Here is a 15,143-nt window from a genome sequence, read left to right on the forward strand (position 1 = left end):
TGAGAGGGGAAAGATATAAAAGAGACCTAAGGGGCAACTTTTTCACGCAGAGGGTGGTACGTGTATGGAATGAGCTGCCAGAGGATGTAGTGGAGGCTGGTACAATTGCAACATTTAAGAGGCTTTTGGATGGGTATATGAATAGGAAGGGTTTGGAGGGATATGGGCTGGGTGCTGGCAGGTGGGACTAGATTGGGTTGGGATATCTGTTCGGCATGGACAGGTTGGACCGAAGGGTGTGTTTCCATGCTGTACATCTCTATGACTCTAAGTAGACATTAGGTACCTTTGTAAACATGAAAGCTCTTTAAAGGCAGAAGACATCTAAGCTTCATAAACATTTTTTGAAGATGCAGGTTCATATATGTTCACAATGAATCTGCTACTGAGAATGATAGGGGTAAATGACTAACAATATGACTAATTCTGGAAAGTATTTTTCAGTAAGTGGCAAGAGGGCAGGGGATCACTGAGAAAGGACAATCAGATTACTGAAGGTTTCTGCAGGGATAGTGCCAATAAGTGATCTTCCCTATTTTATCTGGCCAATTCTCTTGCAAAAAGAAGAAAATGTTTCCCATGAAAGAAGTTTTACAAATTTAACCTTATTTCTGCAGAGATTTGTATTGGAATATATACAAATCTTGCAGCACAATGATAGTAACCATATATCATTTTATAAGTGCTCAGATGTTGAGAAGCAAAGATAAGCTGCCAATATAAAGCAGACTTCAAAATTAGGTTTAGACAATAACAAACTAACAGGTAGGGTTAATTTAAACTGCACTGTAAAATATGCTGGCCAAAGTAGCTGGAATTTTCATCCATTTTAATTCTCAGCTGAAATCTAGTCACACAGAACATCTAGTCCTCAGGTATGACGTTGATGTAGTCTCACTACTTAATGAGCATTGATGTCAGTTTGCCACTTGGATGACTCTAACTAGAGTATAGAGTGACTGGACAGTTTAGGGAGCAGTAATTCTGGCTTGTGAACTCATTGTTCTCACTTTCCACTCAAACCCCGAGTAGGCATCCCACCACTACAACCATGATTAGGTAGACAACAAAATACAGGGCATTGAATCTGATTAACTTGTCTCATTTGCATTTAATGCATCAACAATATTCCACAGTATTAAAATATTTTGAAAGTGTACTCGAGCAGAGCTGAATGTTAGAAATCAAATATTAATTTTTCAGGTCAAAAGTCTTGGACAGAAAGAAAATGTAATTAGATTTAACTTATGGGAAGAAATTATGGTTTTAGTTTCTCTAATATTTAAGCAATATTTTTTAAAAATGTAATAATAATCTACGAACAAAATGTCACCTTTTCATATTACTGTTCATGGGTATAGGACTTCTGCTAATTCTTCTTGCACTTGGATAATTCATTGAGATCTTTGAGGATTTGAGAGGTGACATTGATCCTTGGCTAGTACTTGAAGAATTGATTCTGTTAAAACATAGCCACAAAATTAAATAACCTCAAAACACTATATTTGAGTACAGAGTGGAAAACATTTACTGTGTGATTCAATACATTTATTTTCTAAAACTAAACTTCAGGATGATCTTTATGTTAAGTAACTATTACACAAACAAAAACAATGTTTTTTTGAGTGAGATTGTTATATTAGTTCATTATTTTCAAATTTTCTAACAATACAGTCATAAAAGTCAGTCTTTTGAACGACTCATGGAATTTCAAACTTCTAAATTGTGCTTGAGGCAGAGTTGAGCCAATAGCTTATGATATGGTTTATTTTTAAATCTGCAAACTATAAAAATCAGAAAATATCCAATGATTATCTGGTTATTACCACCTTGCTCTTTGTAGTATTCTGCAGTGTCTAAATTGGCTGTCAACTTTCCAACATTAGATCAGTGAGTACAGCACTTTGGGACATCCTGAGGTGTGAATGGCTTTTAAATAAATGGAAGTCCTTTCTTTATAATGTCTGGGGTATTATATCAATATACAATAAACATTTTATTAACTGCCACCTATGGGACCAGGAGTGTGCCAGCTGATCAAATATTCCAGATAATCAAGAGGTCCACATGGTTAATGTAAAAACATACACTAAGTAATGGAAACATAATGCAGAGGTACACACATCACTGTTATGCTTTATTTACAGCATAAATCACTGAAATAATAATGCAACTTCCTTAAATAAAACTTACAGGCAGAGAGTCTTCTCACTTGCACTCTCACTGCCTACTCGGGACATCGTGGTAGGTTTTTGAGGAGAAATGGACTCAAAATTGAATCAACTGTTATTTCATCTGGTCATTCAATTGAACAACAAGTATATTTACATGAGGTAAATAAATCAAAACTACAATAACTGGACAGAATAAAATAAACCTCACGGTATTTGAGGTGTATAATTTTTTGCTGGTCTTTCAAGAGGGCCAGTTCATAAGGTGCCAGTTAAAACAAAGTTTGCTATATATGTATATATGTAAATTAGTCAAAACAAGACCCTGCAACATGCACATTTATAAGTCACACAAATCTCTCAGCAATGGTCCAACGCAGCCAATCACCACCTTCTCAGGATAGTTACATACAGACAACTAATACAACCTTGCAAGCTGCACTCATCCCAATAAAATAGACCTTAAAAAAAGAAATCATCAATGGGTTTACAAATCACCTCTGAACATTTTTGGCAGCCAGGATGACCACATCTGCAGAAATGTCAATGATTTGATCAGCTTGAGTGCTGGATTTTGGAGCTTGAGTGTTGGTGGGAGGCACAACAGTGCATCCGTGAGGCCGAAAGTTACATTGATAGCACATTTTTAGATGTAGCTCAAGGCCATGCAGAGAAGGCATGGGTGATAAGTCAGGAGGGTGGCAGGCAGATAGGCAGGAAAGCCCCAGAGTACATCTCACTCAAGTACAGATTGTGTGTTGGAAAATGGAGAATGACAACTTGTCTGGGAGTGCAACTAGAGCCTAGTTGCACAAATGGGGAGCAGAAAGAGAAGGAAAACAATAGCAGCAGGGGATTCTATAGTGAGAGGTACAGACAAGTGTTTCTGTGGCCACAGTCATGACTCTAGGATGTCGTACTTCCTCCCTGGCTCTAAGGTCAAGGATATCACTGGCTGCAGGGCAAACAGCCTGAGATCATGGTTCACACTGGGGCCAATAACAGAGGTAGAATGAGGGATGAGGTTCTATATCAAGAATTGAGGAAATGAGGTAGATTAAAAAGCAAAAGGTGCTATGTGATAGTGATTACAGGAATAGGTGAATAGACTGGATGAATGCATGGCTAAAAGAGTTAGATAGGAGGGAGGGCTTCAGACTCCTGGATCACTGGGTCAGCTTCTGGGAAGATGGGACCAGTACAAGTCCAACGGATTGCACCTGAACTGGAACAGGACTAACCCCCATTGGCAAGAAATTTGATGTTGCAGTTGGTGGAGGTTTAAACTAACTAATGGAATGGAGATGCAGTAGGATATGATGCATAGACAAGTGCAGAAAAAGGAACCAAATCATTCGAGGAAGCAGAGCAAATACAGCTAGGTTAGAGAACAACCGTGTATGGCAGGGCTGGATGGCATTTTTTAATGCAAGGAGCCTTGCAAGTAGGCAGATGAATTAAGGGGTGTTAATGAGTGCATAGGCATGTGATATAATTGCTATCAGAGATCTGGTTGAGGGAAGGACAGGACTGGCAGCTCAATATTCTGCAGTATAGAATCTTTAGGCATGGTAGGTGGGAGGTATTATAAAAGAGGTGGGATAAAAAAGAAGCAATCTATTTGTTGTGTGTGTAAATGGACTCCCCAAACAGGGAGCAAGAGAAAGACACATGCAGACAAAATTCAGATGTGTCAAATTAATAGGGCAATAATAGGATAGGATTTCAAAGCTCCCAGTATTAACTGGCACTGACAATAGGCAAGACAAAATGTCTTTAGAAAGGGAGGAGTTCTTAAAATATGCCCTTGAGAGCTTTTTAAGCCAGCACATTCAGAGTCCTACAAGAGAGGAGGTGCTGTTGGATATAATTTTAGGGAATGAAGCTAGTCAAACGGGAGGTGTAGCAGTGGGGCAGCATTTTGGGGAAAATGAGATTCAAGGCAATTATGGATCAGGACAAAGATGGACTGAAAATAAAAAGTTTCTTAATTGAGTGATGACTGATTTTAAGGACCAGAAGCAGCTATTAGCAGGAATCTCTCACTTTTTGGGCGTAGCACGTGATGAGAGGTCAAATGGTATGTTAGCCTTAATAGCAAGAGGATTTGAGCGTGGGAACAGATTTCTTGCTGCAGTTGTATAGGTCGGACCACAGCTGAGAGTATTGTGTGCAGCAATGATCTCCTTATGCGGGAAAGGATGTTTTGGAGTGCAACAAAAGGTTTAGCAGAATGATTCCTGGGATGGCAAGTGTAACAGAGACTGAAGTTTAGAAAAATGAGGGGTGATCTCAGAAACCTACAAAATTCTAATAGGAAGTAAGTTCCTGATGACCAAGAGTCCAGTAACAGGGGTTACAGTCTAAGGGTATAGGATAGGCCATTTATGACTAAGAGGAGGGGAAATTTTTCACCTAGAGAGTGGTGAACCTGTGGAATTCTTCACTATAAAAAGCAGTTGAAGCCAAAACAGTGAAGGTCTTAGGGTTAAAGGGATAAAAAGGGTAGGGGTCAAAACAGAAACAGGGTACTGAATAGGATAAGCATCCATGATCATACCAAATAGCCCAGCAGGCTTGGAGAGCCAAAAGCTAACTTCTCTTATTTCCTATGCTAGTCCTCCCAAAAATGCATCGCCTCACATTTTTCAGGATTAATTCCATTTGCCACTGTTCAGCTCAGCTGACTAGCTAGATTAGATGCACTTCATGTGAACATTCTGGTAAACACATCACTGCCACATTTTCACAACTGATCGAGGAAGAAAAATGCTTCACATAAAGCATTTTGTGATAACAAATGTTTGTCTTCACACTGTGTGGGTGACTACTTAATGCTATTGCCCTTTGAAAGATAATGTACTGCATAAAAAGTGAAACCCACCCCACAACGAAACACTTATCCCATCAACCTCATGTATGGTACAGCCATTTTCATTGCCATTGCAGACTGCTTTTTGGATTGTGATGGAAGGAAATAGCAGTTGCACTCAGTGAGTCATATAGTCAGCCTCTCAATTTAAGTAATCCCCCAAATTATGTTGGTTGCATGTCATATCACGACCATTAGGATATGACCTTCTCCACATTGTCAATTAATCAGTTTATTTAACTGTACATACCCACACTTCACTTTCCACCAAGTGGGAGAATAGGAAAGTGTTAATCAACAAAGTAAGATTAACTAATAATGAAATGTTAAGCATGCAAATAAGCCTCTCATCGCTCACTAAAGAAATTCTTGACTTGCCATTCAACACACATAGAAGACTGTGCTTCTTTTGACAGTGAGAATCGCATTACTGTCAATCTCACTTGATTTCCCCAACATTTTCACCAATGTTCAAATCATTCAGGGGTTAGGAGATTGCACTCATTGTGTTCAACAGAGTTTCCTTGCGCCAATCCTACATTATAGTAGTGTCTGCATTTCAAAGAGATATCCAGGTGATTGTGAAAAGTATTATATAAAACAGTTTTTTTTCATATGGCTATATTAGAATGAGAGTGTATCCCATTGGAAAGGGAAAATTTCACCTAACACACAGTGCTTGATGGGAGCTCAATCATTGTTTCCAGAGGCGCTGACAAAGTATTGATAATCATTTAGATACAATCCAAGCCAAAACATAGATTTTGCTACAAAGTAAATAAATCTAACCTGTTTATTAAAAAACTAGAAGCTTGTATTATGGATTCTGTTACAAATCCAGTACATAATTAAGCTAAAGCAAATGTCAGTATTTGCAGGTATCTAGCAAGCAAAATCTAGGTGCCAGCAGTTCCAACAGGTATGAAACAAAATTAAAAATATTCAAGGTAGTCTCTCAATAAAACTGCCTGGATAACACACAGTTTACATCTTGTAGAACAGAGATACATTGTCCTGACCAGTCTTCACTTTCTGTAAACTTAAACCCACCCAAACTCGATCTCATCTACTGCCCTTACTCTAACGCAAACCAGTTCTACTCATGCATCACATGCAACGGTTGCCAGTCTCTTGATGCCTTGATCTCTTCATGATTTCACTCTTCTCCATTGTTACAATGCCTCCAGCTCTCCAACTACTCTGTGTTCCTCCAACCCTGCCATCTTGTGCACTCCCAGGCTCTTCCCCCCATACTACAGTTGCCATGCTTTCAGATCCTACAGTCCAAATAATCGGAATAGCTCCCTAAATCTCTGCTTTTCTGTATCTCCTTGGCCAAGCTAATAGTCACTTCGCCCTGTATTTCCTTCTTTGACTCACTGACAGTTTTAGCTCATTGTGCTCCTTTCCAGCATCCTGGAAGATTTTGTACAGTTGAAGACACTTTATAAATTCAATTCCATGTCAGTAACAAGATCCCATATCATGTCCTTTCAATCCGTGCATGTGAGTTTGTGTGTGACTGGGAGAAAGAAAGATAGAGAAAACAAGAGTATAAGTGGACAATACTGAACCAACAACTTATGCATGTTTCCTGAAATGTAATTTGCAAATATTTGGAAAAAAGAAATTGAATTTCTTTTGTTGCCCATGTCTAGCTATAGGGATGCTAGTTTTTCTTTTAACAAATAGAATGTTCAACTAGTTGTGTATTTTCAAACCTATCTTTAATTTTTCAGTGATACCCAAAACCAGCCAATTCCACATTTACCTATACTGTCATTTAAAAACAGCTAAATCTGGTAAATTTTCAAAAACAAAATATGTTTGCTTACCTGAAAGGCTGTGATGGAGACCTTGAATGAATTTTCATATCATCTAACCTTTAAAGTAACAATTATATTAATAAATATAATGCATATCATTAAAAATAATCTTAATGTTTTATTACAATTTAGAATAATAAACAATTTAAAAATCAGATTCATATTTAATTAGCATTGTTATTGCAATCAAGAAAATGACAGCTACTCGTCATTCATCTCTGGCAATTCACAGCTATATGAGTTTAACTGTTTTAAAAATAGACTAATTGATTTCTTCGATCAAATAATGCACACAGTAGTGACCTTTGAAGAAACATTAACCAACATATTAGGATAGCTAATTATATCATCTTTTCAACTTTGTTTGTGCTTCTTTATGCAAATCTTAACAATTATTTCCACAAAAAAGTACAAAGCTATTTCAGGGAACAACGTCAAAGGTCAGGAAAAACCAACTAAAACTTTTTTAATATAACAAGGTATTCATTTCTTTATACAGCAGCTGCACTTTAACAAAGCTAATAAAAACAAACCCTTCGGTCCAACTCATCCATGCTGACCAGACACCCTAAATTAATCTATATGTGTGCACATAATACTTCCTTGAAATAGATGATATATAAGTAACTGTATATTTGCTTTAAGAAATAGACTGCTAAATAGTATAGGTAAATAGCATGAAAAAAAATCGCAAACACATTTTAGCCAGGAGGTACTAAAGTTTTTAATTAAGCATTAAAAGGTATCAAAGCACTTGGAAAACATCCTAAAGTGGTCAGGTTATTCATGTTATCTTAAATCATATTTAGTCAATTAGGCTCAATTAGTGGTTAGGTTATTCATGTTATCTTAAATCATATTTAGTCAATTAGGCTCAATTAGTATTCATTTTTAATATTGAGTAAACAGCACGATGGATCTGATAAATAGCAAGTTCCAACCATCACCATTATTCTCATCTGCATCACATCGATTGGAGTCTTCATACATGTACAATAACAATCCTCCTTTATTATGTCCAAATTGCTGTCATGTCTAGCATGGTTTGATGTACTGATAGTGATGGCCTTGACTCAAATGGCAATCCTGCATGTGTAATTTTAGATACAGGGCACCTGCAACTTATCTGGCCACATTGCACATGATTGTTATGCTTTGCTCTTTCCAGGAATGGGCAGTAGAAAAACAGAACTAGGTACTTCCCTTGGATAAAGGGAAGAATCCCAAAATGTTACTGGTTGAAATCAACTAACTCACCACAGTCTGAACCCAAAATATTTTATTCTGTATGGTCCAGTATCACTTAGCCTGAAAGAGATTGAGCACTGTATCATACTTATGTCTTGGTGATTTTACACTGGTGTTTATTTATTTTGGATCATAAATAAGTATCATTGTGCTGATTATTTTATGTATCTAAGCTATGGAAATTTTGTTCTAATATTATACTGTCAAAATATAGGACATGCTTTTAGTTAAGTGAATAAAGGAAGCTATTCATAGATGTTACACATACATTTGAAAGATAATGGATTTCTTCTGGTACTATTTAGACATTTAAAATAGATAACATTGTTGATTCTTAGTCATCTGCAGATAAAATTATTATTGACAAGTAAATAAAGATAGAAGTATGTTGAGTATGGGTTACTGCAATAATAATAAAGATAAAATGATATTCAGGATATTCGAATAGCAGTTTATTTCATCAGTGTCAATGGAGGTGCTTTCCATTATTGTAGAGGGGAATCATAAGTGCAAATCTAAATGAAGTTTAATTTCATGTGTACAAATTGCAAAACCATCTAAAATATTCAAAACTATTATTTTTTTTCTAGGTAGGGAATGGAGCAATAGATGTCTCCTTTGAACAATAATTTAAAAGAACCCAAATGCTACAAATGATGTTTGCAGAGAAAATCTTGTTCCCATATTTTGTGCAGAAAACATCTGAGAGACAAATACAAAAATGTGATCATAGTGGAAATGAACAACCAGTATTCAACTTCCATCATTTGAGATCTTCGTGGTCTAAAAATTGTCTTTAAAAAGGAAGTATGTTGCTAACTTAAAAGACTTGTGATCATTTGACAAGCTACATTGGAATGTAGGAAATTAGCTGCCTCAGAATTACCTTTTCATTCAAGAGATCTTGAAAGTCAGTAAGGGTATATGGTAAGTGCACATATTGAGAGGTAAAAGATTGCATACAACTACCCAGCTTAAAATGAAACAATGACAAAGGCTGCAGATCCATAAATCAACAACAGCCTTAGAGCAAAATGGGGGAAGAAACACATACTGATAGCAACAAAGACACTGGAAACTGTTCTACCTCAATGAAAGATTCAGCGAAAAAGCACTTCAATAACAATCAATGTTCATCAAGAACTTAGTATTTGCAAACTTTGCAAGTGCAAAAGGAAAAAGAGAGCAGCTAAAAACTGATGGACTCTGGTCTTTGCATTCTCACAGCCTAAGGGATTTCAAAGATCTGTAACTGTACTTTCCTTCACCTTCCCATCCGAAATAGACACCCCACATACCCACTTCTTCATAAGTTCATTACCTGCATGTGTGCACACATTTGTTGTTGCATTTTATATTTCTCGGAGTAAATGATAATTAAAACTCCACTAAAGAAAATGTTGGAATTGACTCTCCTTTGTTTTTTATCTAGTTATCTAAATCTAGTTGAAATGTAGAAATCACGTGTTTCAATTTAACAAAAAATTGTTGCAACCAAATAAGATGGAGATTAAAAGAAGGGAAGCCAGGGACTCGGCAAGATGGCGGTGATTCTGTAGAACTGCCGTGGACAGCTCTGCCTAACAGGCTAGGCATACTTGTGTTTTTTTGTTATCTCTGGACAGCTTATATGGAGGAATTATTAGTTTAAAACCTTGCAGAACACATATTTGTTAATATTTGGGAATGGGAAGGATGCTAAAGGGAAAGGGACTGAGCAATCAGCAGCAGGGAGGACACTCCCCTGCAGCACTAGGCACACAAGAGACCGCAGCAGCCTCTCCCGAACTCCTGGGAACCCGACAGACTCACAGGAATTGGCTGCGACGATGAGACTTACCTCGAAGGGTGGGGCTGTGATTGAGGAGATCCGTGGGGAGATTCATGCTTGGGTCCAACCCATCACATCCATGCTGCAGAAGCACGAGCGGGAGATCCAGGGCCTCGGGGAGAGGCTGGAGGAGGTAGAGGGTCGAACCAAGGCCTTGCAAGCAGCGAAGGAGTCCTCATCCAGTCGGATCCTGGTGCTGGAGCGAGAGGTGTGGGCCATGCAAGACCATGTCGACGACCTTGAAACCGAGGTCGGAGGAAGAATCTTCGAACCGACGGATTCCCGGAGGGTGAGCAGCCAGCCAGCTTCTTTGAAAGCTGGCTGGCTGAGTTCCTGGGCCTTCAGATCGAATCCAGCAGACTACCTTGCAGATTTAAAGGGCTTATCGAGTTACAGTGCACAGGTCAGGGCCGGTACAGTGTCCATGCCCGGTCCTAGTGCACTTCCATTCATTTAAGGACAAGCAAAGCGTAATAGAGCCTCCAGATTATGGGAAAAGATCCACAGGCACTGCTGTACAAGGAGTCAAAAATCATGTTTTCCAGGATTTCTCAGCAGTTTTAATTCAAAAGAGGAAGTCCTTGGATGAAGTTAAAAAGAGGCTGAGGAACCTGGGCATCCAATACTCCAGAGGTACCGCACAGTGCTCTGTTTTAGCCACGAGGACTCAGTTTATACATTTGACTCAGTGGATAAAGCTAAAATCTTTGTGGACACTTTAAAATAGATGGACTGGTCTGAAGAATATGGCTAATGTTTATCCCCTTTTCCTTCTTTCCCCATGCTTTCCCTTCCTTTTTTTCCCGTTCTCCCTAATAATTTTGTTTTTAAAAAAACACTTGGAATATGTTGTTCCTTTTTTTAAGAACTGAATTTTATAATGGGAAATCTTGTGGATGTTCTTTGTTGTCTCCCCCAACCCCACTTCTTTTTGTTTGTTCTCTTTCTCTTTTAGTCACAAGTAGGGGTGACATGAAGCCGGGGATGGGTGGAGTGCTCATCCTGACTTTGTCTTTTTTCTCTTGAGTTAAGCATGCTCTCCTTGTTTTTTTTCTCACCTGAGGCTGGAGCACAGTCCGGGCTTGAAGGAGCTGTGAAGGAGGGGATGGGTAGGGTGAGTGCCCCCTATGGGCAGGGGGGGAGAGTCTTCTGTTCAAGGTTTTATAGTTGGTTTTCTTTATAGTTTTTTTTGGTAGTAATAGTTGTTTGTAGTTATGATAGGTCGTTTTTGTATACACAATTTTTCACTCTATGAGTCTTTATTTACTTGTGCTTGGCGCTTTGTCAACATGGTTCTCCCTCCCAGGGGTTCAAGGGTCTCTGAAAGGGGATATGGATAAGTGTCTTGTTAAATGGTGCACCTGGAAGATCAAGGGAAGTAATTCACCTGGTAAAAGGAAAAAAAAGTGCTTTCTAGCCTTAAGAGGGAAAGAGTTGATATTGCTTTGTTGCAGGAAACCCATCTTGATGATGGGAAACACCTAAAGCTACAACAGGGGGGGTTTGACTGGGTATTCTTTGTATTCTTTACTACTGAAACTAGTGGCAGTACTTATCCAGAAAAATCTTCCATTCACATTATTTGACCAGGTGAAAGATGAGCAGGGACGGTTTGTGATATTTAAAGTCCTGATACATGGGGAGGAATATGGCATTTTAAATTTCTACTATCCTCCAGCACATCCCCTCAAATTTTTGATTAGTGCCTTGTATAAGCTGAGTGCTCCTGGAACACGGCACATTATTCTGGGGCAGATTTTAATTGTCTTTTGGATCCAACAGTGTATAGGATGCCTTGTGGGCCCCCAACTCTTTCTTCGCAGGCCAAGTAGGTGACTGACTTATGTGAGGAGTTGGGGCTGGTGGACATTTGGAGATGTCTTTACTCTACTGCCAGGAACTTTACCTTTTTTCCAAAACACATAAATGTCACACGAGGATTGATCTTTTTCTGGCTCCCTTGGCCCTTCTGGATTTGATTATGGGTTGTAAAATTTGGAATATAGCTATGTCTGATCACGCGGCGGTATATTTGGGAGGTTAAGGCCAAGATTGAGGGGTTAGGTTTGCGGCACTGGCATTTGGACCCTTTTCTCCTTAAGGATTCCAAATTTGTGGAATATTTTTTGAAGGTGTTTCAGGAATTCTTGACTATTAGCTCAGGCACTAGTAGTGCGTCTATGCTATGGGAGACCGCTAAGGTCTTTGCTAGGGGATTAGCTATTTCTTATTCGGTTAGCCGGAAATGACAGAAAGGGGAACAGCAGCATCTACTTGAGATGCGGTTGAAAGCCGCCGAGGCGGCACATTTTGCATGGCCTTCAGTGACTAAGCTACAGCGGATCAATGCCCTCCCAGCTGCCTTGAATTCAATAATACTTAACAAACCGCGAAGAAAGAACTTGCTTTTGCTAGACAAAGGCTGTTCGAGTATGGGGATAGGCTAGGGAAGTATTTAGCGCACCTGACTAGGAAAAAGCATGCTCCCCAATCCATGATTGCAATCAGAGACAGCGCCGGGGTCCTTACATATGATGCCAAAATGATTAATGAGACTTTTCGGAGCTTTACTCTGAACTGTATCGTTCTGAAGGTTGCGAGGACAGGAGGGCTAAAATGGAGACCTTTAAGAACCTGGACCTTCCAGGGGTAACCTTGGAACAGGCCTCTCTCCTTAATGCCTCCTTGACAGTTCAGGAAATACAGAGGCAGCTGGGCAACTTCAGAGTGGGAAAGTGCCTGGCTCTGATGGTCTCCCGGGTGAGTTTTATAAGGAGTTTATAGGGATTCTGTCAGGGCTGATGTTGGAGATGTATAATCACTCCTATATGCATGAATGCTTACCACCATCTTTGAGAGAAGCTAATATTTCCTTAATTCTGAAGGGGAAGTTTCCTGAGGACTGTGCCTCTACAGGCCCATCTCTCTATTAAATTCAGATTTCAAGATTGTCTAAGAACTTGGTACTGTGATTGGAAAAGGTGTTGCCCAATTTGTTAAAGAGGACCAAACAGGTTTAATAAGGGGCTGAAGGTCCTCCAATAATCTGAGAAGGTTGCTGAATATGGTCCAAATTTGTGAGCAACAATTGATTCAGGGGTTGGTGATTTCCTTGGATGCAGAGAAAGCATTTGACCGGGTGGAATGGCCATAATTCTTTATGTCTTAGGGTGGTTTGGGTTGGGTGGGGTCTTTGCTAGGTAGGTGGAGGTTTATATACCACCCTCTGGCTGCGGTCATCACCAACAGGGTGGAGTCTGGAATTTTAGGATTGGTAGGGGTAGTTGTCAAGGCTGCCCCCCTTTCACCATGGTTGTTTACGTTGGCCATAGAACTGCTGTAAGAGGCCATACGTCAGAACGTCCGCATAACTGTTCTGGAAGTGGGATCGAGGGTACACAAGATTACACTGTATACGGATGATGTTCTCCTGTTTTTATCAAACCCGATGACCTCCATATCTCATCTGATACAATGTATCAATTCATTTGGGGCTATTTTAGGATATAAGATCAACTATGCAAAATCGGAAGCTATGCCCTTGGGGAAACTCATGGATGTGCCAATGGTTGAAGGTAGCCCTAGGTTCCTTTTTAGGTGGTCACAGGCGGGGTACCAATACTTAGGCATTTTTATTAACCTCACGTTTGATCGATTATTTCAGACTAACTTTGCTCACTTGCTCGACAATATTAGGCAGGACCTCCAGAGATGGGAAGCTCTTCCATCCCAATGGTTGGGTCGAATATCTTCATAACGATGAATGTTCTTCCTCGTTTGCTTTATCCCATGCGTATGCTCCCTCTCATATTTCCCAGTTCAACGCTGCAGAGACTCATATGTTGGTTTGGTTCCTTTGTCTGGCATCATGGGCGGCCCCTCATCAAACTTACTAAATTGCAACTGCCTCAAGGAGGGGGAGGAATTGATTTCCCTGACATCAGGAGGTATCAACTGAGTTCCCTACTGTCCTTTGTCTGCGATTGGGTAGGTAACAATCCGAACTCTGGATATCGAGGCTTCCCAGGCAAAGTGCCCGTTTATTAACCTGTTGTTCACGGATAAGATGAGGACAGTTATGGACCACTGCCGGAACACCATTGTCAAGTATGGTCAAGGCATGGAGGGCGATGCATCAGAGTGAGGGTTGCTTATCCAAGACTTCACCACTCACCCCCATAGCTGGTATGCCAGGGTTCTGACCAGGGATGATGGACTCAGGGTTCAAACTATGGGCAGTGAGAGGGGTTTCCAGTTTGTGAGGCTTGTTTGAGGGGGAGGTTATGATGTTTTTCGAGCAACTGAGCCGCAAATACGGGTTGCCCCCAGCAGAGGTCTTTTCCATATTTTTTCAGGTTAGGGATTTCATACAGAAGAAGACTACACTTCTCACTAAGCCCAATAAGCCCAATACGGAGAGGTTGTGCTACGTTCCACAAGCACCCTCTTGGTTAGTGCCCTCAATTGCGTGCTGGGTGGCAGGGCCTGGCAGGACATTAATTGGTTATGTGAGTCTGGGAGCAAGAGTTTCTGAAACATGGGAGAACATATGGGAGAACACGGGAAGGATCTCAATCTGTAAAGGACGTGTGCTACTCAATTAAAGGTTCTGCACAGGGTTCATCTGGCGCTGGACCGTCTGGCGATGTTTCAAAAAGAGGCATCTTCAGTGTGCCCCAAACATAAAATAAGTGTAGGTACTCTTACATATTGCTTCTGGACATGCCACAGGCTCTGCGTTTATTGTTGCGCTGTGGGCGGGAGAGATAGGGAGGGTATTGAGCACTGAAGTTAAAGTAGACCCGCTATCTCTCCTCTTAGGTCTACCGAATTTACCATCTTTAGATGGGCATGGGAAGAAACGATTTAATATTCTTGCATATTGTGCATGGAAGAATATTCTGATAAACTGGGTGTCTGAGAACGCCCTGGGCTTGCTGGGATGGTGGAAATTAATTATGGAGCACATTCCCTTGGATTTTTTTTTACAAACATGGTGCACCACACAACAAACCACTTTTATAAGACATGGCAGCCCTACTTGAGTTATTTGGATATAGATTTGTCAGCTATCTTAACTAGGGCATTTGTTTAACCAGGATGGTTAGGTTTGTTGAGCCCTGGGCCCTGGAGGGAGGACTCCTGAGTTAATATGGGTGTATATACAACGCTCCCGTTCTTTTGTTTGGGAGCTT

At 40.0% G+C, this 15,143-nt stretch overlaps 1 protein-coding gene and 1 long non-coding RNA gene across 7 annotated transcripts in view; one reads left to right on the forward strand and one right to left on the reverse strand.

The window, feature by feature from the left end:
- The window catches only part of LOC122554526, a 67,039-nt gene extending 58,273 nt beyond the window's left edge, over window positions 1–8,766 (forward strand). For both annotated transcript variants that reach the window (XR_006313010.1, XR_006313009.1), the window contains exon 4: window positions 8,708–8,766. This is a non-coding gene — a long non-coding RNA (uncharacterized LOC122554526). The remainder of the gene's footprint in view (window positions 1–8,707) is intronic.
- LOC122554524 (dual specificity protein phosphatase CDC14A-like) overlaps window positions 1–15,143 on the reverse strand; it is a 180,447-nt gene that overhangs the window by 22,902 nt on the left and 142,402 nt on the right. For all 5 annotated transcript variants that reach the window (XR_006313008.1, XM_043699680.1, XM_043699682.1 and 2 more), the window contains exons 13-14: window positions 6,879–6,926; window positions 1,334–1,459 (exon numbers count right to left, since the gene is read on the reverse strand). Coding sequence is in view for 4 of the 5 variants with exons in the window: in XM_043699680.1 (XP_043555615.1) it covers window positions 1,334–1,459; window positions 6,879–6,926 (174 nt within the window). In the remaining variant the exon portion in view is untranslated. The remainder of the gene's footprint in view (window positions 1–1,333; window positions 1,460–6,878; window positions 6,927–15,143) is intronic.

This window comes from Chiloscyllium plagiosum, chromosome 11 (genome assembly GCF_004010195.1).
Source record: "Chiloscyllium plagiosum isolate BGI_BamShark_2017 chromosome 11, ASM401019v2, whole genome shotgun sequence".
In the NCBI taxonomy this organism is placed as follows: domain Eukaryota; kingdom Metazoa; phylum Chordata; class Chondrichthyes; order Orectolobiformes; family Hemiscylliidae; genus Chiloscyllium; species Chiloscyllium plagiosum.